We start from the raw sequence: 27720 nt of genomic DNA on the forward strand, positions 1-27720 counted from the left end.
GACTCTTGTAAGTTGGCAGGAGATAAATGGCTTGCTCTTATTCCAAATATTTGTGTTTAAATGTTTTCAACACTCTGTGCTTGCCCCTTGTAACATTCTACTGTGGAAACATCAACCATTTAGACCTCTGAAGGCTTGAGGCATGAGTCAACAGCGCCACCTACAGATCAGTAACAGCTGTGCCCAAACCCAGAGAAAATTTAGAATGCGGACACGAGGAACTGCAAATGCTGGTTTACAAAAAAAAGACACAAAGTGCTGAAGTAACTCAGCATGCCAGGTAGCATCCCTGGAGAACATGGATAGGCAATGTTTTGGGTTGGACCCATTCCTCAGATAGACTGATTGACAAACAGAAAACTAGTTATATTAAATAAAATCCATGAAAACGTTTAAGAAACATTTCGACAGGTACATGGATAGGATAGGGTTAGAGGGATGTGGGCCAAATGCAGGCAGGTGGGACTAATCTATAATGGACCATAGTTGGTTAGGGAAGATGTGCAAACGTCAGGGATACAAACTAGTCGGATGACTAGGGTGGGAGGTAAAGGAATGCAAGAGTTACTTGAATTTACAGAAATCAACATTCATACGACTGGGTTGCAAGCTGTCCAAGCGAAATATGAGATGTTGTTCCTCCGCTGAAGCGATGGTCCATTATGGACCACCCTTCCTGAGATCATCTATTGCTAGCCCTGGCCTTCTCTATCTGTCAGCCTGAAGAAGGATTCTGACCTCCTGATTCTGAAGGATTTGGTGAAGGAAACATCACCTATTCCTTTTCTCATGAGATGCTGCCTGACCCGCTGAGATACTCCAGCTTTTTGCGTCCATCTTGAGGTCCTGAAATGGATTGCTTGATCAAATTTATTAGCTGATATTATTTCAATAGCCTGCTTGTTGCTTGACATTGTGAATGTCTGCTTTATCTATCTTGGTGATGGAATCAGTCATCACGATGTGGAATGAAGGAGGCAACAGAGAAGGGTGGACACTGCCCGGTACTGACCTTCCCACCATAGATGGGAGCTATAGGAGACACAGCCTCAAAAAGGCAGGCAACATCATCAAAGACCTACACCAGCCTGGCCATGCTCCCACCATTGGGAAGAAGGTACAGAAGCCTGAAAACTGTAGCCACCACGTTCAAGAACAACTTCTTCACCACAACCATCAGGCTCTTGAATGCTGCACAACACTAACCATGATCTCAGCAACAATAATCTTCTACGGACTGTGCCTTTGGTTGCACCACAGACTTTGGTTTTGCATTATTATGGTTACCCAGAATTAGTTATTAATTTATATTATTGATTATTATATATTTACGTGTGTGGTACTGCATCAACGATCCTGCTAAGCAACAGCAAGCACACATTTCATTGTTCCATTGCCAGTGCGTATGACAATTAAATACTCTTGATTCTTGATGCAAAGGATTCTATAATTGCCATCACCTTGATGAAAAAGCATGGCCATCAGAACAATGCAGAAATAAGAGAACACAAAATGTATTTCATCCTCTGGGAAGAGTTCATTGTTTGGAAAATGCAGATTATTCTCACAATAACCAGAGAGAATAGAAATTTGGCCTCAAAGACTTAAATGTGCTCGATGAATCACTTCCAGCAGAAATTCTGTATTATTGCAATTGGCAAATTATAGGCCGTTTCCGGCTATTCTTCTCATTAGAAGAAATGAATGATTTACCAGACCACACAGATGCTCTGTCCTCATCCCGATCACTTACTTCCCCTTTTGTGGCCTTTGTTAATGCAAACAGTGGGGAGTTCTTTCAACAAAAGGAAATGTTGATTAAACTGAAGCTAACATATCGATTAAAGTGGTTGAGAGTGGTAATCTTGAATAACTTTCAAAGCAATTCCCTCCTGCAAGGTTCAATAAGAGTGAATTTAACATTTTAAAGGACAAAATGATTGATGTTGAATGGGGAACAAGAACAGGAGGACATAAAAGTGCTGGAGGGTAACTCAGCGGGTCAGGCATCATCTCTGGGGTCGGGACCCTACTTCAGACCAAGAACATAAAACTGCAACACTGTGGCGCAGCAGCAAAGTTGCCGCCTTACAGCGCCAGGGACCCGGGTTCGATCCTGACTACTGGTGCTGTCTGTACGGAGTTTGTATGTTCTCCCTGTGACTACGTGAATTTCCTCTGGGTGCTCCGTTTTCCTCCCACACTTCAAAGACGTGCAGCTTTGTAGGTTAATTGGCTTCTGCAAATTGTCCCCAGTGTGTGGGATAGAACTAGTGTACGGATGATCGTTGGTCGGCACGGACCAAAGGGCCTGTTTCCACGCTGAATCACTGAACTAAACTAAACTTTACAAAGGGGTGATCAGCTAACACTGAGGAGCACAGAGGCTGGTAAATCTCTGGCATTTTCTACCCTGCAGAGATGCAAGGGTTAGATCACTGGAGGGATTTGAAAATGAGGTAGATACATTTTTGAATGATCTGTGAACTGTCACAAATAGAGGCCTGGTGCAGATCATAGTCATAGAGCGTGGAAACAGGCCCAACATGCCCACATCAACAAACATGTCCCATCTACACTAGTCCCTCCTGCCTGCATTTGGCCCATATCCCTCCAAACCTGCCCTATGTATGCACCTGTCAAAATGTTGCTTAAACATTGCGATAGTACCTGCCTCAACTACCTCCTCCGGCAGCTTGTTTCATACACCCACCAATCTTTGTGTGAAAAAGTTACCCCTCAGGTTCCTATTAAATAAGTCCAGTCCCCCCAACTCCCCCCCTCCTCACCTTAAGCCTATGTCCTCTGGTTCTTGATTCCTCTACTCTGGGCAAAAGGCTCTGTGCATCTACACAATCTATTCCAACATTCATAAGATTCATCTACGATGATCTTATTGAATGGAAAGGCAAGGTGACCTCTTCCCACTATTTTTCTTGTAAAAGAAATACAAGGTGAATAACAATGGAATTTTATGCTGCTTCAAGTAGATGAGCATGAACGAAAATTAACGCGTAAAAAAGTCCAGCGAGGCACCAAAACACAGATTAAACAATAAGCAATTATGTTGGCAGATGATAATTAATAAAGGTTAGTGATAAAAAATATGTGCACAGGAAAACGTTGGTAGAAGCATGGGATTTCATTTCTCAAAAGCAATGTTCGTCATCTTACTGGATAATTTAAAAGCTGAGAATTCTGGATATCTGCCGGATAAAAAGCCCAAGATATGATACCCATCAGTCATAATCAAGTTTGAAGTGTTAGAAGGGCCTTGGGAGGGGATGGGGTGGGGGGGGGGGGGAATGATGGCGTTCTTTCTGTTCCAAAATGGCTTTTCATTTTTGGTTTGTTCTTTGTATAATTTCAAACAGTAACAAGTAACCTATTAAAGACGGAGACACAAGAAACTGCGGATGCTGGATTCTTGAGCAAAGCACAAAGTGCTGGAGGAACACAGCAGGTCTGGCAGCATTGGTGGAGGGAGAGGACAGGCGACGCATCCGGTCTGAAGAAGGGTCCCGGCCCAAATCGCCCCCCATCCATTCCTCCCTCAGAAGCTGCCTGACCCGCTGTGTTCCTCCAGCACTTTGTAAGTCACTGTAACTTACTAGGATAGTTTTGAGCCATTTTATGAATTTCCCTCATTGATGATGAGATTAATATTGAATGCAGGAATGCAATTATGGCAGGCGGTAACTAATGCACTGAAGCCTAGCAGGATCTGTTACACTTACACAGATGAACAATTTGGTGACCTGCTTTAATCTAATTTGACCCCGTGTGATTTAATTCCGAGGTCTCCAATGACTTGAAATGGCGCTATTATCAAACCAAACTGCACTTCAAAGCAGCAGAATGTTCTACAGTAAAACTGGCCATAATTTGACCAGTTTCAAAAATAGAATGAGAGCAATTTCTCCACATTCAGCTACAATTGCCTCTCCAAGGAATGGGATAAAAGGCATTTTAAAACACAGATTGTAGCAACATTATTAATCTGCATTAAACTCCACCATCTTTAAGTCGGGATCCTTCTTCAGACTGAAGGGTTCCAACCTGAAATATCACCTATTCCTTTTCTCCAGAGATGCTGCCTGACCCGCTGAGTTAGTCTAGCATTTTGTGTCTATCTTCGGTATAAACCAGCATCTGCAGTTCCTTCCTCCATCATCTTTAATGTGATTTGTTAAATTGGCCTTCTTCATCGGCTGTTAGATAAGCACTTTGGAATTGGTTTACTGGAAACATGATAGGAGTTTTGTAGTGCTGATTCTTTAGAACAATTAACAATAAGGCTTTACTGATATCAAATCTGAGAGCAACGTCTGTTAAATGTGCCTGAGCAGCTAAAAACAGAAATCACTGTTCTACTCTGTTGTACTTGGAGCACCACATTTAGCAGACAGAGGGGCAGAATGAGGCCATTCGGCCCATCAAATCTACTCCATCATTTGATCATGGCTGATCTATTTTTCCCTCTCAACCCCATTCCTGTGCCTTCTCCTCGTAACCTTTGACGCCCTTACTAATCAAGACCAGCTGAATTACTCCAACATTTTGTGTCCATCAAAGTAGATTACTCTATTTTGATGATAGATTTGACTGTGGCAATGCTGTTAACTGATAAGGGGACTTAGTTAGTCTCTTACTACAGACATTAACTGCAACTGGTATGGTGGAAATGTTCCCTGACCTCTTAAACCATTATCATAAAGTCTTACTGCATGGAGACAGGCCCTTCAGCCCAACCTGCTAATACTGACCACGATGTCCCATCTATATCAGTCCCATGCTGCCGGCATTTGGCCCATATTCCTCTAAACCTTTCCTATCCAAAGATGGGCTGGTCGGGAGTCAGTTGGCAATAGTAAATTAGTACATAATGTTCTCAATGATTTGGTGCGTTCTTTTGCATCAGTTATCAACCGCCAATTCTGACATATTTATGTAGAAAATGTCTTTGTGGAAACCGCTGATGATGGGTGGGGTCTAAAGCAATGTCCTGTGGCTCAGTAGATTGGCTTCCATCAACTACAACCATCTTCTTTTGTCTGAACTCTCCACTGGCTGGGGTTGAGGCTAAGTCGAGTTTATTGTTATGTCTACAAGTATGGTAGCCAGGCCATTCGGCCCACGAGTCCGCACCGACCAGCGAACCCTACACTGCACACGCACGAGGGACAATTTTCAATTTTTACCGATGCCAATTAACCTACATACCTAATCGTCTTTGGTGTGTGGGTGGAAACCGGAGCACCCGGAGAAAACCCACGCGGTCTCGGGGAGAATGTACACACAGCACCCACAGGCAGGATCGAACCCAGGTCTCTAAAGCTGTGAGGCAGCAACTCTACTGCTGCGCCACCATGTCGCCCCACGGTGAGGTACAGGGAAAATCTTGCTTGCATCAGAATACAAGGCCGTTCCTTTAGGAAGGCGATGAGGAGGAGTTTTTTTAGTCAGAGGGTGGTAAATCTGTGGAATTCTTTGCCACAGAAGGCCGTGGAGGCCAAGTCAATGGACATTTTTAAGGCATAGACAGAACCTTGATTAGTATGGGTGTCAGGGGTTATGGGGAAAAGGCAGGAGAATGGGGTTGAGAGGGAACGACAGATCAGCCATGATTGAAAGGCGGAGTGGACTTGATGGGCCTAATGGCCTAATTCTGCTCCTATCACTTATCACAGACTCAAACGAGCACACAAAAACATAAAATTACACATGAATTCTACAAGGTAGAAAAAAAAAAGAAATCAGTGCAAAACACAATTATTTTTAAAAAAACAAGTCCATGGCAGTGCAAGAGAAGGTCGATAGTGTTCAGTTGTTGAGGTTGTGGGAGTTAGTTCAAGAACCTGATAACTGTAGGAAAGCAGCTGCACTTGAACCTGGTGCAACTTTGGGCTTCTGTGCTTCCTGCCAGACAGGAGGAAGAAGGGGGCATGGCCTGGATGGTGGGGATCCTGGGCCTGGACGGTGGGGACCTTGGCCTGGATGGTGGGGATCCGACCTTGGCCTGGATGGTGGGGATCCGACCTTGGCCTGGATGGTGGGGATCTTGGCCAGTATGGTGGGGATCCGACCTTGGCCTGGATGGTGGGGATCCGACCTTGGCCTGGACGGTGGGGATCCTGGGCCTGGACGGTGGGGATCTTGGCCAGTATGGTGGGGATCCGACCTTGGCCTGGATGGTGGGGATCCTTGATGATACAGATGTCACATTCTTGAGGCAATGACACAAGAGTCAAGAGTGTTTTATTGTCATATGTCCCAAACAGAACATTGAAATTGTCACTTGCAGCAGCACAACAGAATAAGTAAACATGGTACTCTGTAAGCAATAAATGGAAATAAAAAGATCAGTGTATGTGTGTGTATATACACACACAAAAACATAAAACAAACAAAAATAGTGCAAAAAGACTACATCAATGCCCCAAGTCTACATAATTCAGAACTTATTTGGAGATTGTAGTGTTTAACAGCCTTATGAACGTACGGAGTTTGTACATTCTTCCATGTGACCGCGTGGGTTTTCCCAGGGTGCTCCAGTTTCCTCCCACATTCCAAAGACGTAGATTAATTTGGCTTCAGTAAAACTTGTAAATTGTCCCCAGTGTGTCAGATAGTGTACGGAATTGCTGGGCAGCATGGACGCGGTGGGCCGAAGGGCCTGTTTCCGCACTGTATCTTTAAAACTGAAACAAGCGATCTTTTGTTCCAAATTGAAGGCCAACCTTTGTATAGAGTCTAGAATTTGTGTTCCACCTTTAATGAAATATGAAAATAACAGCAAAACTCTACTCCCAAAGAGTAGTAACTGTCTCAACTTCAGGTGCAGATGGGGTTTTTTCATAGAAATCTATTTTAAAATTGTATTAGTATTGTCAGTAATGAAAGTGCAATGAATTTACAATAGTAAATATATAGTGAGCTACCTTGAGACGGAGAATTAGCTGTTAAAAGAACTTGTTTTCAAGGATGTCGGTAAATTTCTTTTTCAGCTGAGCTCTGAATTGCTTAAACCACTCGATGACAATTCTCCGCCTCTGATTCTTTTCTTGGAGACTCATTGCCTTCTCTTTTTCTAAAATGGCAGGCAACTCTCGCCAATCTTTCACAAATATGAAAGGTGCGCCCATGGACTTCAGGAGCCGTAGCGGGGCGTTCTGGAATACTGAAGAGTTACCGCACTGCCCCGGTGTCATGACATCTTCGATGACTGGCACAGAGCCGCAAGCACAGGCTTCATAAATTCTGTAACACTCGGTATTTATTCCCACTGGGCTCAACGTGAGGTCACTTTGCAGCAAAGCATCCTGATACTTCTTCAAACTGTCATTCGTTTCCTGCGGTAGCCATCTGCGCAGAGAACAAAAACAAAGTTCAGCCAACTACCATGCTCTCTTGTGTCAAAGGCTGCCAGTAACTACATGCTTATAGAGAGGTGACCACAAAAGTATTCAGTACCAACATTCTTAAGAATCAAGTTAAGCATGGAGCAGGCACAACACAATATAGTATTAAAAGAGGACTTTGTTTAGTTTATTGCACGTGTACCGAGGTACAGCGAAAAGCTTTTTTGTTGCGTGCTGCCCAGTCAGCAGAAGGACTATACATGATTACAATCAAGTCGTCTACAGTGCACAGATACAGGATAAAGGGAATAACATTTAGTGCAAGATAAAGTTCAATAAAGTCCGATTACAGATAGTCCCAGGGTCTCCAATGAGGTAGATGAGGTCAGGACTGCTCTCTAGTTGGTGATAGTTTTGTTGCCTGATAATAGCTGGGTAGAAAAAGTCTCAACATTTTTTATTTCCCATTTTCACCATCTGCATGCAGTCTTTTGCTTTGATAAAAACCCCATTCCCCATCGAGTTGTAGATTTAAAGTATGTGAATGCAAACTGTTTATTTTCAAAGTGTCTAATCTGTTAATGGTATCCATAATGTTCACAAACTAACCCTGTCCTGTTCCTGCTGCAATTTTATGTTAAGACTTACAAAAATGTCCATCTGCTTCCTGAATAAAGATAAACGTGAAATTTGTATCTTATCCCTTTGCACCCAAATTTGAGATACCAGTATCATTTTATTGTTTTATTTGTGTGCTTCATTTTCAGTCTGATGGTGACTGTAAAACAGGCAGAGCCCTCTGTAACCACTCTGAATTGCTCTGATCACAGGCTATAGAAGAGTGAGATTGGAGATGTGTCATCTATAAAGAGACAAGGAAACTACCCTAAAAAAAATTAGCACCACAGCTCCTTGCTGTCCTATTGCCATTAGACACTACAACAAATTTACAGATTCATGAGAGCAAATAGATTGGTGTAGATGCATAGAGACTTACCCAGAGTATGGGAATCAAGAACCAAAGGACATATATTTAAGATAAGAGGGGAAAGATTTAAAAGAAACATGAGGGGCATATTTTTCACACTGAAGGTGGTGGGTTTATGGAACGAGCTGCCAGAGGAGGTAGTTGCGACAGGTACTGTAACAACATTTAGAAGACATTTGGACAGGTACATGGACAGGAAAGGTTTAAAGGGATATGAGCCAAACGTGGGCAGGTGGGACTGGTGTAGATGGGGCATCTTGGTCGTCATGGGCAAGTTGGCCGAAGGGCCTGATTCCATGTTATATGACTCTAAGTAATTTCCAGCCCATTATCCATCCAGATGAAGCACCCCAGCAGCTTGCTCTCTAACTGTTTGCCTTTGACAGCTTTGATCTTGTATTCTACATTTCCAGAGCCCTCACCAGCCAGGCCCTGCTATCTTCTCGCTGCCACCGTCAAGCAGGAGATACAAAAATGTCCCACATCACCAGATTCAGGAACAATCTGCACCACCTTAATCCTACCTCAGCACAGATGAGATCGGAGCACCTTTCTGGAGGAGAAATTGGTGAACAATGCCCGGCCCATCCCGAGTATTGACCTCTCCACCACTGAAGGGATATACGGGAAGCACAGCCTCAAAAATGCACCTTGTGCCATCAAGGACCCACATCACCCTGGCCATGCTCTCATCTCACTGCTACCACTGGGAAAGTGCAAGAGCCTGAGAATCGTGACCTAGAGCCATACAGCATGGAAAAGGGCCCACGCCAACCAACATGCCCCATCTACATTAGGCCCATGTCCTTCTAAACCTATCCTATCCATCTACATGTCCAAAGGTCTTTTAAACATTTTGACAGTACCCGCCTCAACTATTTCGTTCGGCAGCTTTTTACATATACTCACCACCCTTTGTTAAAAAGGTTGCTCCTCAGGTTCCTATTAAATCTCCCCCCCCCCCCCCACCCCACACACATCTTAAACCTACGTCCTCCGGTTCTTCATTCCCCTACATCTTTATCCAGAGTAGGGGAGTTAAGATCCAGGGGACATAGGTTTAAGATAAGCATTTATCATACCTATTCCTCTCATGATCTTATACGCCTCTATAAAATCACCCCTCATCCTCCTGCACGCCACGGAATAAAGTCCTAGCCTGCTCAACCTCTCCCTAGAGCTCAGGCCCTTGAGTCCTGGCAACATCCTCGTAAATCTTTTTTGTACCCTTTCCCTCTTAACAACATCTATCCTATAATTGGAACACCAAAACTGAACACAATGCTATAAATATGGCCTGACAAATGTCTTGTACAACTATAACATAACCTCATAACTTGTACAGTTAGTACTCTGATGAAAGCAAATGTAGCAAAAGGCTTATTGACGACACTATCAAGCTGTGAAGCAACTTTTAAGGAACTATGATTGTTTCCCCTTGCTACAGATGCCTTTCAAGAGCTTTTTCATCTACTGTGGCATCCTTTCATCAACCTAAATCTCGACTGGGTCATCCTGCCTTTTTCTCTTAGTCTCTTTGGGCGGCACAGGGGCGCAGCTGGTAAAACTGTGACCTCATCGCACCAGAGACCCGGGTTCGATCTTGATCGCGGGTGCTGTCTGTGCGGAGTTTTCACATTCTCTATGTGACCGTGTGAGTTTCTTCTGGGTGCTCCTGCTTCCTCCCACATCCCAAAGGCCTGCCGGTTTATAGGTTACTTGACCTCTGTAAATTGTCCTTAGCGTGCAGGGCGTGGATGGGAAAGTGGGATTATGTAAAACCCGTGCAATAGTTGGCATGGGTTTGGTGGGCTGAAGGGGCTGTTTCCAGGATGTATCTCTAAACTAAACAACAGTGAACTAAGTGAGCGCGGTTTCGACAGGAAATCTGGGAACAGAGAAATCTGCCGTTAGTAAAACATTTAGAACATAGCAAATTGGTGCAGAAGGCCATTTGGCCCTTCGAGCCAGTATTGCCATTCATCGTGATCATGGCTGATCCTCCACAATCAGTAACCTGTGCCTGCCTTCTCCCCATATCCCTTGATTCCACAGCCTCTAGAGCTCTATCTAACTCTCTTTTAAATGAATCCAGTGAATTGGCCTCCACTGACTTCTGTCAATTCCACAAATTCACAACTCTTTGGGTGAAAAAGTTTCTTCTCACCTCAGTTTTAAATGGCCTCCCCTTTATTCTTAGTCTGTGGCCCCTGGTTCTGGACTTCTCCAACATTGGGAACATTTTTCCTGCATCTAGCTTGTCCAGTCCTTTTATATTTTTATACGTCTCTCTAAGATCCTCTCATCCTTCTAAACTCCAATGAATACAAGCCCAGTCTTTCCAATCTTTCCTCATATGACAGTCCCGCCATCCCTGACAGTCCCGCCATCCCAGGGATTAACCTTGTGAACCTACGCTGCACTGCCTCAATAGCAAGGACGTCCTTCCTCAAATTAGGAGACCAAAACTGAACACAATACTCCAGATGTGGTCTCACCAGGGCCCTATACAACTGCAGAAGGACCTCTTTACTCCAAAACTCAAATCATCTCGTTATGAAGGCCAACATGCCATTAGCTTTCCTCACTGCCTGCTGTACCTGCACGCTTACTTTCAGTGACTGGTGTACAAGGACACACAGGTCTTGTTGCACTTCCCCTTTACCTAATCTGACACCATTGAGATAATAATCTGCCTCCTTGTTTTTGCCACCAAAGTGGATAACCTTACATTTATCAATATCTGCCATCTCACTCAACCTGTCCAAGTCACCCTGCAACCTCCTAACATCCTCTTCACAGTTCACACTGCCACCCAGCTTTGTGCCATCTGCAAAATTGCTAGTGTTACTTCTAATTCCATCATCCAAATCATTAATATATATTGTAAATAGTTGCGGCCCTAGCACCGAGCCTTGCGGCATTCCACTCGCCACTGCCTACCATTCTGAAAAGGACCCATTTATTCTTACTCTTTGCTTCCTGTCTGCCAACCAATTCTCTATCCATGTCAATACCCTATCCCCAAATCCATGTGCTCTAATTTTGCTCACCAATCTCCTGTGTGGGACCTTATCAAAGGCTTTCTGAAAGTCTAGATACACTACATCCACTGGCTCTCCTTCATCCATTTTCTTGTCACATCCTCAAAAAATTCCAGAAGATTAGTCAAGCAGGATTTCCCCTTCATAAATCCATGCTGACTTGGACCAATCATTTTAGTGCTATCCAAATTCGCCATTATTACCTCTTTAATAATTGACTCCAGCATCTTCCCCATCACCGATGTCAGGCTAACTGGTCTATAATTCCCTGTTTTCTCTCTCGCTCCTTTCTTGAAAAGTGAGATAACATTAGCTACCCTCCAATCGACAGGAACTGATCCTGAATCTATAGAACATTGGAAAATGATCACCAATGCGTCCAGGATTTCTAGAGCCACCTCCTTGAGTACCCTGGGATGCAGGCCATGAGGCCCTGGGGATTTACCAGCCTCCAGTCCCATCAGTCTACCCAACACTATTTCTCGCTTAATGCAAATTTCTTTCAGTTCCTCTCTCTCCCTAGATCCTCTGTCCTCTAGTACATCTGGGAGGTTGTTTGTGTCCTCCTTAGTGAAGACAGATCCGAAGTACCTGTTCATTTCCTTGTTACCCATAATAATTTCACCCGTTTCTGTCTTCATGGGACCCACATTTGTCATTACTAATCTTTTTCTCTTAACATACCTAAAGAAGCTTTTGCTATCCTTCTTTATATTCTTGATCAGCTTCCCCTCATACTTCATATCAGCCTGTATTGCCCTTTTTGTTACCTTCTGTGTCCTTTGAAAGTTTCCCAATTCTCTGGCTTCCCGCTACTCTTTGCTATGTTATACATCTTTTCTTTTTGTTTTATTCCATTCCTAACTTCCCTTGTCAGCCACGGTTGCCTCTTACTCCCCTTAGAATTTTTCTTCCTCTTTGGAATGAAAATGATCCTGCATCTTCTGGATTCCTGAAATTCCTGCCATTGCTGTTCCACTGCTAGGATCCTTTTCCAGTCGACCATGGCCAGCTCCTCTCTATTGCCTTCATAGTCCCCTTTGTTCAACTGCAACACTGACACGTCTGATTTAACCTTCTCCCTCTCAAATTGCAGATTAAAACTAATCATATTATGGTCACTACCTCCAAGCGGTTCCTTTACCTTGAGTTCCCTTATTAAATCTGTTTTCCTTTCTCACGCAGCAGGTGTGCCCGCTCAAACTTCCCACGACAATATGCCCTCTAGTTAGAGCCACATTAAGAAACCATGGTACTGACAGCTTCAATCAGCCATTGCTGATGTCAGCCTCAGCAGCACTGGGCAGTCTTTGGCTGGTGTGACCTTTGCAAAGTGGAGAGGAAGCGCTGCTGGAAGTCAGCTATGAATCATCTCCCCATTGAGGAGAAAACAAAGACAAGCAAGAAAAAAAGAACACAGCAGATGGCTTGGGAATACCAGGAAAGAGTGTGACTACGCTGTGGGACATCGAGCAAAACATGCTATTCGAGGATGCAGGAAATAATCGGAAAGGTAACAAAAATATATTTTTACCGTTCATATCTCCTCCATTTAAAGTTAGCTTGCATGGTGGTGGCGGTGCTCTGCAAAGAACACAGAACAGTGCAGCACAGGTACAGGCCATTCTGCCCACAATGTCTGTGCTGTACATAATGACAAGTTGAACTAAACTCCTCTGTCTGCATTTGATCCATATCCATCCATTCCCTCCATATCCAAAAGCCTCTTCAAAGCCACTCTCGTATCTGCCTCCACCACCACCACCCCTGGCCACCACCACCACCACCACTGCCCCTGGCCACCACCACCACTGCCCCTGGCCTCCACCACCACCACCCCTGGCCACCACCACCACCACCCCTGGCCTCCACCACCACCACCATCCCTGGCCTCCACCACCACCACCACCCCTGGCCTCCACCACCACCACCACCCCTGGCAGTGTGCTCTCGATGCAAACATCTGTGTAAAGGTCAAAGGTATTTCAGTTTCCAAGATTCCCTGCATGTCATCTGAGCTGATGCAATAAATTGAGTCTGAAGAAGGGTCCCAATCCAAAATGTCACCTATCCATGTTCTCCAGAGATACTGCCTGACCCACTGAGTTACTCCAGCACTTTGTGTAAACCAGCATCTGCAGTTCCTTATTTCTACATTATAAAACTGACCACCGTTTTCTCTTTAATTGGAGATGCAAACTAGAATTACGTCTAGTTGCTAAACAGAAACGAATGATTTACCTTCTTTTTTAGGAACTGTGAACTGTCCCTATTGATGCCCACTGCCATTCTATCCCCTATTCAACACTTGGCCTCGTTTGCTAAACCAGCATCAATGCTACCATCGTGCTCATCACGGTTGTCAGCTGTGTCTCCGCGGCAGCACTGTTATCAGAGGGTGCCCTCAGGAACCCTGAGAGACCAGCACAAAACGGCAGGTTGGCACACTTGGGGTAGTACTGACGGAGGTGTTATGGTTCAGATGAGACACCTAAATGATGCCCTATCTTCCCCTTTTTGGGGTGTAACGATGGGTCCTGTAGCTGGGGAGATCTCCACAATGTTCTGGCCAACATTCAACCCTGTCGCAGCGTCATTAAACAGAACGCTTCATGATTAGCTTGCAGCCGGTGAAACCTGCTGAGTGCAAGGGACTGCACAGCTCCCCAATTACAACTACACTTCAAGGGTGTAAGCTGTGATGTGATGTGAGATATTCTGAGATTGTAAAAGGGACTGCATTAATCTAAACTTGTATCTCTTCTTTTCAGCCTGGGTATCTTCAATGTAGCTCTAACGTGAAGGCTAAGTTTTGAAGCTGCCAACTTTCAGGCATGGGGTAATAAGTAGAGCAGAGAAGATTTACGATGATGTTGCCAGGACCTGAGGGCCTGAGCTAAAGTGAGAGGTTGGACAGGCGAGGACTTTATTTCCTTGGAACGCAAGAGGATGAGGGGTAATTTTATAGAGGTGTATAGGATCATGAGGGAATAGATAGGGTAAATGCACAGTCTTTTACCTAGGGTTGGGCAATCACAAACCAGAGGACATAGGTTTAAGATGAGAGGGAAAATCACCCTGTCTAAAACTGTTACAATTGTTTCATTGGGTTGCTGTTGTCTAAATTACTTAAATTATTGCATCGTATGGGAGGCGCATTCCCAATCTCGTTGTACCCCTGGGTACAATGACAATAAAGATATATTGTATTGTATTGTATTGTATTGTAAAAGGGTTAATATGAACATGAAAGGCACCTTTTTTTTTACAGAGGGTGACGGGTATATGGAACAAGCTGCCAGACGAGGTAGTTGAAGCAGGTACTATAACAACATTTAAAATACATTTGGACAGGGATGGAAAGGTTTAGAGGGATATGGGCCAAATATGGGCAGGTGGGACTCATGTTGCCTCCTTCCAGAAATCCTGATGGCTCACAACCATATTTTGTACAAGCCACTGAAAGAGTTATTAAAAGGTTAACAGTTCTTTAGATGCCGATGCAAAGAATAAAATGCACAAAGAAAGACCTACTGTTCTCTAACCGAGATAAGACACATGGCACCGAGTTTCTCCTGTTTCAGTACGTCCAGCAAGGTTTCTCTGGAGGAGCCTTTGTAGATTGTTCCGAGGAAGTTGCACAAGTATGGCCTTGAGGAATGCAACATTAGATTGTTGAGATCCATAATGGGGAAGTTCCTGTAGCTGAAATATGAATTACAGTGTAATTATTGGATTTCTCTTGAAACATAATGATATTTTTTCCTCTGGAAAATGCTTTGATGCACAGAGATTGCTTCTTTTTAAAGGTCGAGCGATAACATTTATTAAACCTACTTAATTAGCTACCTTGCTGCCAGCACCGTGGAGCATGCAACTCATAGTCTTTAAAGGTCGACTTCCAGCCTCAATTAAAAGTCAAACAATCTGGCGTGGAGTATTTCTTATCCATTTTAATAACCTAGTAATTAGATATTAACGGAGTTCTCTCCCTCTACAGGCAGCTACGGAAGGAATGAGAGGAATAACACTGGAAGTCAGAGGCATGTGCTACCCAGAGGTCTCTCAGTGAGAGACTCTCAAGTGCTGCTTAGTGCTATTTGTTTAAATCCCTTAGTAACAGAACAACTGTGCATGCAGATGGGAATCTTTGAAATGTATGGTGCACTCTTCCAGTTTTACTTCATCTTTGAGCTGAGCAAGAAAACTATCGTCAGGTTTTAACATCTCCCATTGCGGGCGTCACAGTGGTGCAGCGGGTAGGGCCGCTGCCTCACAGCGCCGAGACCCAGGTTCGATCCAGAACTCGGGTGCTATGTGTGCAGAATTTGCTTGTTCTCCTTGTGACCTCATGGGTTTTCTCCGGTGCTCCGGTTTCCTCCCACATCCCAAAGACGTGCAGGTTTGTAGGGTAATTGGCTTCTGTAAATTGCCCCCAGTGGGTAGGGAGTGGATATGAAAGTGGCATAACATATAACTAGTGTGAACAGGTGATCGATGACTGGCGTGGACTTGAGCCGATCAGCCTGTTTCCGTGCTGTAATCTCTAAGCTAAACTAAATTATGTCTGGCTGTTGGGTGGAACTGAGTTGTGAGGCCATCAGATCCTCTGTGAAAAATAAATGGGCAAACACAGCACCCATCAGCCCACAACCACGATCACGTTGGCCCTTCGTGGAGAGCACACATCCCATCTTTTGCAAGTGTTGGACTCTATTAACAACGTTCGACTTGAATCACACAAAATGGTGCTGGAAACGTGGCGACTCCTGGGTACTGTCTCAGTGTAATCTACTACTCTTGCACTCTTGTACCCAAATATGATTGTGCCGATGTATAGAAATATTTTTTTACTGAAGTGCATGCGAAAAAGGAATCACACTGCACCAGGTACATGTGACAATAAAGAACAGTTATGTATAGTGATGGCACTTAATTCCCCCCCCCCCTTTACTGCCTCTAAATTGTCGCGTTTTCTGTCTGGCATCTGGCCCTGAATGACCAAGCATTTCTTGTAACTTAATATTCAGTACACCAGATTCTTTGGTAACTGCTAAACTCTGTTCCTTAGCAACGGGCTGCATCTGATTCCCCACTGACTATTTTGATTGCAATATGTCTTCACATTTGAAGACATAAGCTTTCCCCTCTTACGATTTCCCGTTTCCAGCTCTGAAGCATTGCTCGACTTCTTTGTTGCCTCATCTCAACTGCTCAATCCCTCTAATAATCTGACCTTCCCAATATTCTCCTGGCTCTCCTCCTGACTAGCCATCTATCAAATGTAAACCTGAGGTCATTTAAAAAGTTTCGCACTACATCCCAACTTGGTCTAGGCCTTGTTGAACGGTTCCCACAGCAGTCATAGAGGACACTGAACAGCACAGGAACAGACCTTCGGACCCAGTGTCCATGTCAAACATGATGCCGGGTTAAACTAATCTTCTCCGCCTGCATGTGATCCATGTCCCTCCATTCCCTGTATATGCACACACCTGTCTAAAAGCCTCGTAAACACCACAATCATTTCTGCCTCCATCACCTGCCCTGCCAGTGTATTCCATGCAACCATCAAACTAGCCCAGCTATCCTTTAAATATCCTTTAAGCTGCTTTGATCCGTCGTTTTCACACCGTACATTCTCTTTGTACCCGTCCATATCTCCAGATTCCCTCTTCCACGACTCAGTCAGAAGGTCTCGACCTGAAACGTCACCCATTCCTTCCCTCCAGAGATGTTGGCTGTCCCGCTGAGTTACTCCAGCATTTTGGTTCTAAATTCGGTGCTTATCTTTCAAACGTTGGTCGCCAAATCTGCCCAGTCTATCAGCGTCTCACTTTTAATTTAAAAAAAAAATTCTTCTTCTTCTGAAATTTCTCCGTATCTTTGGAATCTCTCAGGTACCTGTGCTTTCCTAAGTCTGCACCCCGCACACACCCAGTTTTAATTGCTCCAGCATTGGTGCTTTCAGATGCCCTGGCTGCCAACTCTGGAAATGTCTCCCCAGATCTTTCCACCTTTGAAGAGTCAAGAGTGTTTTATTGTCATATGTCCCAAAACGAAACATACTTCTTCAAGTCTACTACTTTGGCCACCATTTTGCTTTATAATTGTTCATGTGTTCAATATATGTGATCAAAGAAGTGAAAAAGCATGAAACATTTTACATTGTGGTTTTTAAACTCTCACCTCTAAATACTAACTTTGCTTGTTTTTAAAATCTCTTAAATTCCATCAAGTTCTTTAACCATTTTAGCTTTTACATCTGCAATATATTTCATAAACCTCACTTTCCTCTCGTGAACTTCCTTAGAATGAATATTTTTAGTGTCCGCGTTAGCTCCTTCACTGCCTGTTTTCCCATTGGTTTGATTTCCTGTTCCTGACAAGATTACAACATTTCACCACTCTAAATGTACTAAATATCGCTGTAATCTTGTGCTAGACAGTTACAATGAGTTCAATGGTTCTTTATTGTCACATGTACCTAAGTACAGTGAAATTATTTTTTTTGCATGCAGTTCAGAAACAGAATCTTACTAGAGTGCAATAATAGATCATGCTGAGACAGCACACAGGAGTTGCCTCGTTTCTGGCGCCATTTTGTGTGATTCAAGTCCAACGTCGTTAACAATATAGTGTCTTAACTTTGCCATAAAGGCCCGTTGTCCTGGCGACGGCATTAGGTTGGAGTTCTCCCCATAACTAGAGTCCTCTAATCCAGGCAACATCCTGGTGAAGGGAGACACACAATGCTGGAGTAACTCAGCGGGTCAGGCAGCATCTCAGGAGAGAAGGAATGGGTGATGTTTCGGGTCGAGACAAGTCACCCATTTCTTCTCTCCCGAGATGCTGCATGGCCCGCTGAGTTACTCCAGCAGTGTGTGTCTACCTTCTATTTTAACCAGCATCTGTAGTTTTTTTCCTACACATAAGATCCTGGTGAATCTCCTCTCCAGCCCAGTCACATCCTCCTTATTTTGTGGTGACCAGAACTGCTCACAATACTCCAGTTGCAGTCTAACCACTCTGCCCGAGGTCATTTGTGTCCAGTCCTGATTGGTCCTGGTCTTTTCTCGCCTCAAGCTCTTTATCCCCCCCCAACCTTTTAGTCCGAAGGGTCACAAACCGAAACGTCACCCATCCTTCGTCGCCAGATATGCTGCCTGACCCGCTGAGTTACTCCAGCACTTTGTGTTTATCTTGCAATCTAACCAGTGCTTTGCAATGTAAGGTCCCAATTCTGATATGCTGTTCACAAAATAGACCTTGGGGTGGGTGTTGCACAATGTAGACAAGACAAAGCTGATAAGATTGGGAAGAGAAGGGATGTGAAAGAGCTACACCAGAGCCACCCAGCTCGCACAAAGGTGGTACGTGACTTACGTTGCCACTCCCAGTGGCCACTGGAAAACATCCACTTCATCTACCCAGGGGCTGTCGTACACCAGAAACAATAAGTCGATAAACCCTCCGTGCTTTGTGAGGTAGGGCTGGATCCAGTCGTTCTCACACCCCTCACTGCCGAGCAGGACCACAGCCATGTGCTTGAGTTTGTGCATCTGATGCAGCGTCTGTACATAGTGCAGCCACTGGGTGGCAAACTTGATCTTCCCCTCCTCCCTGCCGTTCAGCACGAGCACAAGGTTCTCCGTGTCTGGTGAGATACGTCCAGGAACCACAGCAGGTCCAGTGTAGAAACTGAAAGCAGGAAGGCAGGAAAATAGGAGCTTGAAGCAGCATATCCCAATCCAAATATGATCATTTGCACTTAACACTCAGCATTTGCATTTACAAGCACCGTTATTAAGCTGACCAGAGCATTGCTTTATCAGTCATAGCTGAGGCAGGTACTCGTTTAGTTTATAGATACAGCATGGAAACAGGCCCTTCGGCCCACCGAGTCCACACCAACCACCCGTTCACACTAGTTCTACGTTATCAAACTTTCGCATCCACTCCCTACTAGCAGGCAATTTTACAGAGGGCCAATTAACCACAAACTTGCACATCTTTGGGATGTGGGAGGAAACCAGAGCATCACGCTGTCACAGGGAGAATGTGTAAATGTCACATTAGCCAGCAGGAGCAAGCCTGGGTCTCTGATGCTGAGAGGCAGTGGCTCTAGCAGCTGTGCCACTGTGCCGCCCCTATGACAACATTTAAACGACGATAAGACAGGTACAAAAATAGGAAAGGTGAGAGGGATGTGGGCCAAACGTAGGCAGGTGGGACCAGCACAGATGAGGCATTTGGTCGGCGTTGAGCCGAGGGTCTGTTTCCGTGCTGTATCAGTCTATGAATCATTAAATAGTGAGAGAACATTTCTGGAATATCTGCCCACTTAATATCACTCCCCAGTTCTTTCCCCTTAAACCTACTATTTGTTTTACTTGTCAAGTGAACAACTCATGTTTAAAAGTGACAACCAAGTCTGCTTCCACCGCCCACAATCAATTGCAAACTGTAAACACTTGCTGGAATTAAATTTAAAAATCTCTTTCTTTCTGTTTTACCAATGCCAATGACCTTAAATCTGTGTCTGGTGGATCCCGATCCAAGGATATTGCTTTGCTTTATTTACTCTATCAATTTTTTCATAATATTGCACCCTCATCTTAAAACTTCATCGCTGTTCCAAGAACAATCACATCGATTCAGACAAGGAATTAATAAAGTTTGTATAATAACTCCCCATTATCCACATAGGTTTAACTACAAAGATGTGCATCTACCTCTCTCAAGAATGTATCGTGTGACATACCATCCCATGATTCAAATTTATTTTATACAATGTTTATCATTCATGGAATGTTTAAAATACTTCTAAGCAAGAGATTTCAAAGAAATTAAAGTAGAACGTGAAGTATAAGAAGTTATAATCAAATAAATGAAGATAGATACAAAAAGCTGGAGTAACTTCTTCAGAAGGGCCTCGACCTGAAACATTACCTACACCTTTTCTCCAGAGATGCTGCCTGATCCGCTGAGTTACTCCAGCCTTTTTGTATCTATCATCTAGGTGTAAACCAGCACCTGCAATTCCTATACATCAAATAAATGACTCAAATCAGAAAGGAATACCCACACTAAGTACTTTCATACAAGAAATTAATTTTTATATTATCCAGTCTTTCTCGTCTTTGATACTAAGCTAACAGCTCCACCCCTCCAGTGCTTATGGAAGAAATTACATGTACCAATGGCTAGGAACGTTTTTCTTGACATATGTTTTGTTTAACATATGCTCACTTGGGTAGCTTATAACCCAACGGTATAAAATGACACTCTCCAATTTTAGGTAACCTCTAACCCACCCTCCTCCCGCCACTGAGCCATATCTAGATTCTCACCCATTTCTCCCCTCAATCTCCTGCTACTTTCCACCCTCTGGCTTCACAATCCGCAACTCTTCAAACCTACCTTACACCTTCTGTTCTTATCTCTAGCCTTTATTCGATATATATGCCTATTTCCCCCCCCCCCCCATGCCTGTGTCAACCTACTGGTCACTCTTTATCCTGCCTCTCCCTTTTTCCAGCCTTTTTCTCCCCCCAGCGCCCCATCTACAATCAGTCTGAAGAAGGGTCTCGACCCAAAACGTCACCTATCCATGTTCTCCAGAGATGCTGCCTGACCCGCTGAGTTACTCCAGCATTTTGTGTCCTTTTGGTGCCTACTTAGTTCCTCCTCCTTCCTCAGTGCATTTCCTCAAAAGCTCAAAGCACTGGTTTTGCTTTACTGTTTGATAATGAACAAATGCGTTTGTGTAAAATTACCATGGGGTCTTCCATGTTGGGATCACAGATTTAGCATTAAATGTGATTACTACACACACACACATACACAGACTCTGGCTGCAGCAGGAAGTTGGGCCCTGTTTCAGAAAACCAGATGTCATTCACGTAAACGCAACCTTTACCTAAAATATAAATTACCAGCCTTTTGCTCCCCTTGTCTCCACTGAGCCATCACATCACTCGGAGTAAGTGGGCCACCAAGAATATGCTGCCAGAGGTAAAGCCCTATTTCAAAGAGGAAGGTTTTAGATCCACAGAAAAAAAATCATTATGCACAGCAACAATCTAGAAATCTAAATTATAAAACACAAAGGGTTTCACGACCATGGGACATAGGAGCAGAATTAGGCCATTCAGCCCATTCGAAAAAGCCCATTCATGCCTGACCTATATTTCCCTCTCAACCTTGTTCCCCTGCCTTCTCTCTGTAACTGACACATAGAAACATAGAAAATAGGTGCAGGAGTAGGCCATTCGGTCCTTCGAGCCTGCACAGCCATTCAATATGATCATGGCTGATCATCCAGCTCAGTAGCCTGTACCTGCCTTCTCTCCATACCCCCTGATCCCTTTAGCAAAAAGGGCCACATCTAACTCCCTCTTAAATATAGCCAATGAACTGGCCTCAACTACCTTCTGTGGCAGAGAATTCCACAGACTCACCACTCTGTGTGAAGAAATGTTTTCTCATCTCGGTCCTAAAAGACTTCCCCCTTATCCTTAAGCTGTGACCCCTGGTTCTGGACTCCCCCAACATCAAGAACAATCTTCCCGCATCTAGCCTCTCCAACCCCTTAAGAATTTTATATGTTTCTATAAGATCCCCCCTCAGTCTTCTAAATTCCAGCGAGTACAAGCCCAGTCTATCCAGTCTTTCCTCATATGAAAGTCCCGCCATCCCAGGGATCAATCTGGTGAACCTTCTCTGTACTCCCTCTAAGGCAAGAACATCTTTCCTCAGGTTAGGAGACCAAAACTGCACACAATACTCCAGGTGCGGTCTCACCAAGGCCCTGTACAACTGCAGCAGAACCTCCCTGCTCCTAAACTCAAATCCTCTTGCTATGAATGCCAACATACCATTCGCTTAGGACACCCTTCCTAATCAAGAACCTATCTGTTTGATGAAGGGTCTCAACCCAAAACGTCACCTATTCCTTTTCTCCAGGGGTGCAGCCTGACCCACTGAGTTACTCCAGCATTTTGTTTCTATCTATCGGCGATAAACCAGCATCTGCAGTTCCTTCTAACACAAGAACCAATCAATCTCTGCTTTAAAAAATACCCAAATGTCCTGCCCTCCACATCCGTCTGTGGCAATGAATTCCATTAGGAGATTTTCTTTTTAGGAACAAATTATAATGTGATCGTACAACTACCTGCACTAACAAATATTTAATGAACACTATACACAGATAGTATTTCTGAAGAGGATTTACCAATTGCAGCTTTGCCCCAGATTTGCACTATCTTTCTTCTGGGTGGGTTTTGTAAAATTTGCTTCTGAAATCCCTGCAGTTGAGCTCTGTGCTGTAAATCATTCTCCATTTTCTCATCCTCTTCCCATGGATTCCACTCGTTGTCTTGTTGCAGGTGTTGCGATTCCCCTTGCTGCCCCTCATTCTGCAGGGGGAGTGCACTGCCTGTAAATCCAAATACAGTTTAAACAAAACGGAATCCTACAGTACCATCCAGATTTATATTTTCTTGGGAGAAGTCAGCAATTCGTCCTCACAAAGTGGCAAGCTGAATCTACTAGAAACACGGACCTGCAGATGCTGGTTTACAAAAAAAGACACAAAGTGCTGGAGTAACTCAGCGAGTCGACAGCATGCTTGAAGAAAATGAACGGGTGACATTTCGGGTCAGGACCAACTCAATCAAATCAATGGTTTGAAGAAGAGTCCTGACCTGAAACATCACCCATGCATGTTCTCCAGAAATTCTGAATGACGCGCTGAGTTACTCCAGCACTTGTGTCCTCCTGCAGTGTGCTGTCCGTGAGCTCTCAGTCCATGTTATTCCTTCTGCCTCATGTGTTCAGAGCATGCAGTAGCACTAAGGTCTGGCTTTACTAAATCCAAGTCTATTCACATGGAGGAAGAGATTACTTTATCCTGGCATCATATTCGGCACATACATTGTGGGATGAAGGGCCTGCTCCTGTTCCACAAAAGAAAGGCACATAGTGCTGGAGTAACTCAGCGGGTAAGGTAGCATCTTCGGAGAAAATTCAGGGGGCGTTTCGGGTTGGGCACGATTTTATGGGTGACTATTTGCATACCTTGGTCATGCAAGCAAAGAATTTCACTGTGATTTGTCACATGTGGCAATAAAGAAATCAATTCAATTCAATTCGATACCAGTCCAAATCTCTTTAAAACATTATCATAGTACCTGCCTCAACTACCTCCTCCGGCAGCTCAGTCCACATACCCACCACCCTTTGTGTAAAAAGGTTGCCCCTCAGGTTCCTATTAAGTCGGCGTGGGGGAACCGATGGGAGGAGAACAATGTGTTTTGTAACTTTGGCAGTGCAGTAGGTGGCCGTTATTTGTATACATTGGGTATGCAGTAAAGAATTTCACTGTGCCTTGTTACATGTGACAATAAATTATTCCATTCCATAAGTCTTTCCCCCCTCACCTCAAACCTATGTCCTCTGGTTTTCGATTCCCCATAACCCATTCTCTACATCAGAGCTGACATGGACCTACATTGGATATGACATCTTCCAGTGCCACCACGGTGAATTCTTCATGGAGACCAACAGGACAACTCAAACCACTGCATACTTCCCAGCTTTCAGTCCTGGATGCCCGCGTACTGAGCCAGTGTCCATTCCAAATAGAGGGACAACTTTTTTTTACACAAGTTGTGGTAGGTGTATGGAGGAGGCATTTGTGGTGCGAACTATGACACGTGGAAACACGCCCTTTGACCCAAGTCCTCCATGCATGAGAGGAAATCAGCTGTCAGATGAAAGGTCAGCAGTGCGAGCCTGTTTCCATTGATTTTAGTGAGTGTTTTTTTGACAAATCCCCAATGTATCTAAAATAGTCTCAAACATTCAGTGATAATCCTCTCTCTGACAGCCAGTAAACGTGAGGCAGACCCCGACAACAAGAGCACTGGCAATGCAGCCTCTCTCCATCCATGGGAGATGGTCCAGGATGGGTGTGTGGGTGGGTGGGTGGGGAGCCTGGCTGGGTTCCTGGGGTGGGGGTGATGGGTGAGAGGGTCCCCGTGGGCGGGGGTCCCAGGTGTGATGGGGGGTCCCGGGTATGATGAGGGGTCCTGGCGGGGGTCGCCGCCGCCGCCGCAGGTCCTTACCCCTCCTGCGCTCCCGGGCTGCGGCCCCGGACCCCCTCCTCCCTTGGAAAAAGACGACATAAGCGGCATAAAGGGAGAACAGGCAATAGATGAGGACCAGGCCGCCTGCCGCCCGCTTCCAGCGCAGTCTCATGGCGCCGCCATCGCCGGGGACCCGCGGCCCGTCCGCACCGCCACCGCCCCCTGCCGGCCGCAGACCGCACCGCCACCGCCCCCTGCCGGCCGGAGACCACACCCGCACCGCCCCCTGCCGGCCGGAGTCCGCACTGGCAACGCCACCTCCCCCTGCCGGCAGGAGACCACACCGTCATCGCCCCCTCCCCCTGCCGGCCGGAGACCACACCGCCACTGCCCCCTGCCGGCCGGAGACCGTACTGGCACCGCTACCGTCCCCTGCCGGCCGGAGACCGTACTGGCACCGCCACCGCCCCCTGCCGGCCGGAGACTGCACCGCCACCCGCACCGGCATCGCCACCGCCCCCTGCCGATCGGAGTCCGCACTGGCACCGCCACCGCCCCCTGCCGGCCGGAGACCGCACCAGCACCGCCCTCTGTCGGCCGCAGTCCGCTCCGCCACCCGCACCGCCACCTGCCGGCCGGAGCCCGCACCCGCACCGCCACCGCCCCCTGCCGGCTGGAGTCCGCACCGCCACCGCCCCCTGCCGGCCGGAGTCCGCACCACCGCCTGCAAATTCAGGTGAGGCACAGACAGGTGAGAGGGGTGGGGCAAAGTTTAGTGAGAGGTTACCTAAAATTGGAGAATTCAGTGTTCACACCGCTGGGTTGTAAGCTACCCAAGTGCAATATGAGGTGCTGTTCCTCCAGTTTGCTTGTGGCCTCACTCTAGCAGTGGAGGAGGTTCTGGAAGAAAATGCCAGTGTGGGAATGGGAAGGTGAAATGGTCAGCAACCAGGAGATCCAGTAGGCCAGCTCGGCGGATTGAGCAAAAGTGCTCATCGAAACGGTCGAGGAGTCTCTGCTTGAGCTCACCGTTGTACAGGAGCAGTAGATGAGGTTAGAGGAGGTGCACGTGAATCGTTGTCTCACCTGGAGAGGCTGCTGGGTTCCCTGGGACAGTGGACTCGAGAGAGAGGAGGTAGTTACAGGTGTTACAACTCCTGTGGTTGCTGGGAAAAGTACGTGGGGAGGGGGTGGTTTGGGTGGGAAGGGATGAGTGAACCAAGGAATTGCAGAAGGAGCAGTCTCTGCAGAAGGCGTGGAGATGGGAAGATGTGACTGGTGGTGGGATCATGTTCGAGGTGATGGAAATAACGGAGGGTAATGTGTTGGATGTGGAGACTGGTGGGGTGAAAGGTGAGGACCAGAGGAACTCTATCCTTGTTCCGTCTGGGGTGAGGGGGAGCAAGAGCAGGGCTGCACGGTGGCGCAGCGGTAGAGTTGCTGCCTCACAGCACCAGAGACCCGGGTGCAATTCTGACTATGGGTGCTGTCTGTACGGAGTTTGTACGTTCTCCCCGTGACCGCATGTAAGGGATAGTGCCCGTTGAGTTACTCCAGTACTTTGTATCTTTTTTTGTAAACCTGCACCTGGAGTCCTTGTATCCATAACATCACATATCCCTGAATGGTAAATGTGAATACATCGGTCTATTGCTGACTAAATCAAGAATAAAAAATAGTTATCAACCCACATAAAGACAAAATTGCACATTCATTATACAACAGATTTGCAGATTTTGTAAATCGCTTGAATTGAACAGGTCAGAACAATTACTTGCGATAGAGTGGAGAAAATTGATTACAAACTAGAGAGAAACAAAAGAAGTCATGACATATATAAACATAGCACAAAAAGTAAGGAAATTTGTGTTTGGTAGATTATTTCTTTGTTGTAACAATGCTTCTTGGCAATAAATCTTATACCGTTGGAAAGCCTGTTTATTTCCCTTTTAAATGGTGCCACATTTGTAAGGAACATGCATTTGTGGGATGAGCAGCAGAGCTGAGTATGTGGGTTGCACCCATGAAAAATCTGCCAAATCTTCTCTGCCAATGCCAAACAGCTTATTCTGCCATTGACTCTTGTTCGGTGTTGTTTGGTGGATTGGATGATTGAAGTCTGAAGAAACAAGACATATTGGCAATTTAACAATTTATTCATTTAATAAACAGGAGCCTCAGTAGTGTGTGGAAGAACCATACACAGCCACAACAGCCTGGCACCTCCTCCTCATGCTGGTCACCAGCCTGGTCACACACTGTTGTGGGATGGCATCCCATTCTTCAACCAGCATTTGTCGCAAGTCAGCCAACGTGGTTGTGTTGGTCACTCTGGCACGAACAGCACGCCCAAGCTGATCCCACAAGTGTTCAATGGGGTTGAGGTCAGGACTGCTGGCAGGCCATTCCATCCTCTCCACTCCCAAATTCTGGAGGTAGTCTGAGAAACCCTGCTCTGTGGGGGCGAGCATTGTCATCTTGGAGGATAGAGTTCGGTCCCAGGCACCTGATTGTCAGCACCTGGGGGTACCAGAAGCTCAAAACAAGAGTCAATAGCAACAGCAGAATAAGCTGTTTGGCATTGGCAGAGAAGATTTGGCAAATCTTTCATGGGTGCAACCCATATACTCAGCTCTGCTGCTCATCCCACAAATGCATGTTCCTTACAAATGTGGCACCATTTAAAAGGGAAATAAACAGGCTTTCCAACGGTATAAGATTTATTGCCAAGAAGCATTGTTACAACAAAGAAATAATCTACCAAACACAAATTTCCTTACTTTTTGTGCTATGTTTAGACAATTGCATCTGATTGACAGTGGCTGGGATAAGTTTGCCGATTAAAAGCTGTGGAAAATGAAATTGCTTTGAAGAGGCTTAATATAAAGGAAAACTGATGTACAATTACTGGTTGAAAGCAAAATAGAAAGGAATTATTTTGGAAAACGAAAATGTTGACAGTTGTGAAAGGAGTAATTTATTTTGGGCAGAAGAAAATTGTTATCAGGCTAGAGAGGTTAACCAGGCTTTGCATTAAGTATTCTTTACATCAACAGTGAGTTTCCTTGTAAACACTCCACAGTGAATTCTTTAGGAGCCAAAGACTACTTTTATGGGCACCTGGGGAGGAAGAACTACAACAGGAAATGGCTGGAGTACAGCAGGTCTGAACAAGGTGAGGACCCTTCATCAGAACGTTGTCAAGTTTTCATTTGGGAGGAAGAACATTCAGG

The 27720-nt window shown here is 45.3% G+C and overlaps 1 protein-coding gene across 3 annotated transcripts in view; it reads right to left on the reverse strand.

The window, feature by feature from the left end:
* The window catches only part of rxylt1 (ribitol xylosyltransferase 1), a 104269-nt gene extending 79543 nt beyond the window's left edge, over nucleotides 1-24726 (reverse strand). For all 3 annotated transcript variants that reach the window (XR_013548651.1, XM_078417261.1, XM_078417260.1), the window contains exons 1-6: nucleotides 24527-24726; nucleotides 22633-22836; nucleotides 21316-21418; nucleotides 18780-19094; nucleotides 14928-15098; nucleotides 6942-7365 (exon numbers count right to left, since the gene is read on the reverse strand). Coding sequence is in view for 2 of the 3 variants with exons in the window: in XM_078417261.1 (XP_078273387.1) it covers nucleotides 6963-7365; nucleotides 14928-15098; nucleotides 18780-19094; nucleotides 21316-21418; nucleotides 22633-22836; nucleotides 24527-24659 (1329 nt within the window). In the remaining variant the exon portion in view is untranslated. The remainder of the gene's footprint in view (nucleotides 1-6941; nucleotides 7366-14927; nucleotides 15099-18779; nucleotides 19095-21315; nucleotides 21419-22632; nucleotides 22837-24526) is intronic.
* Between the last annotated feature and the right edge of the window lie 2994 nt (nucleotides 24727-27720).

Source organism: Rhinoraja longicauda, chromosome 20 (genome assembly GCF_053455715.1).
Source record: "Rhinoraja longicauda isolate Sanriku21f chromosome 20, sRhiLon1.1, whole genome shotgun sequence".
In the NCBI taxonomy this organism is placed as follows: Eukaryota; Metazoa; Chordata; class Chondrichthyes; order Rajiformes; family Arhynchobatidae; genus Rhinoraja; species Rhinoraja longicauda.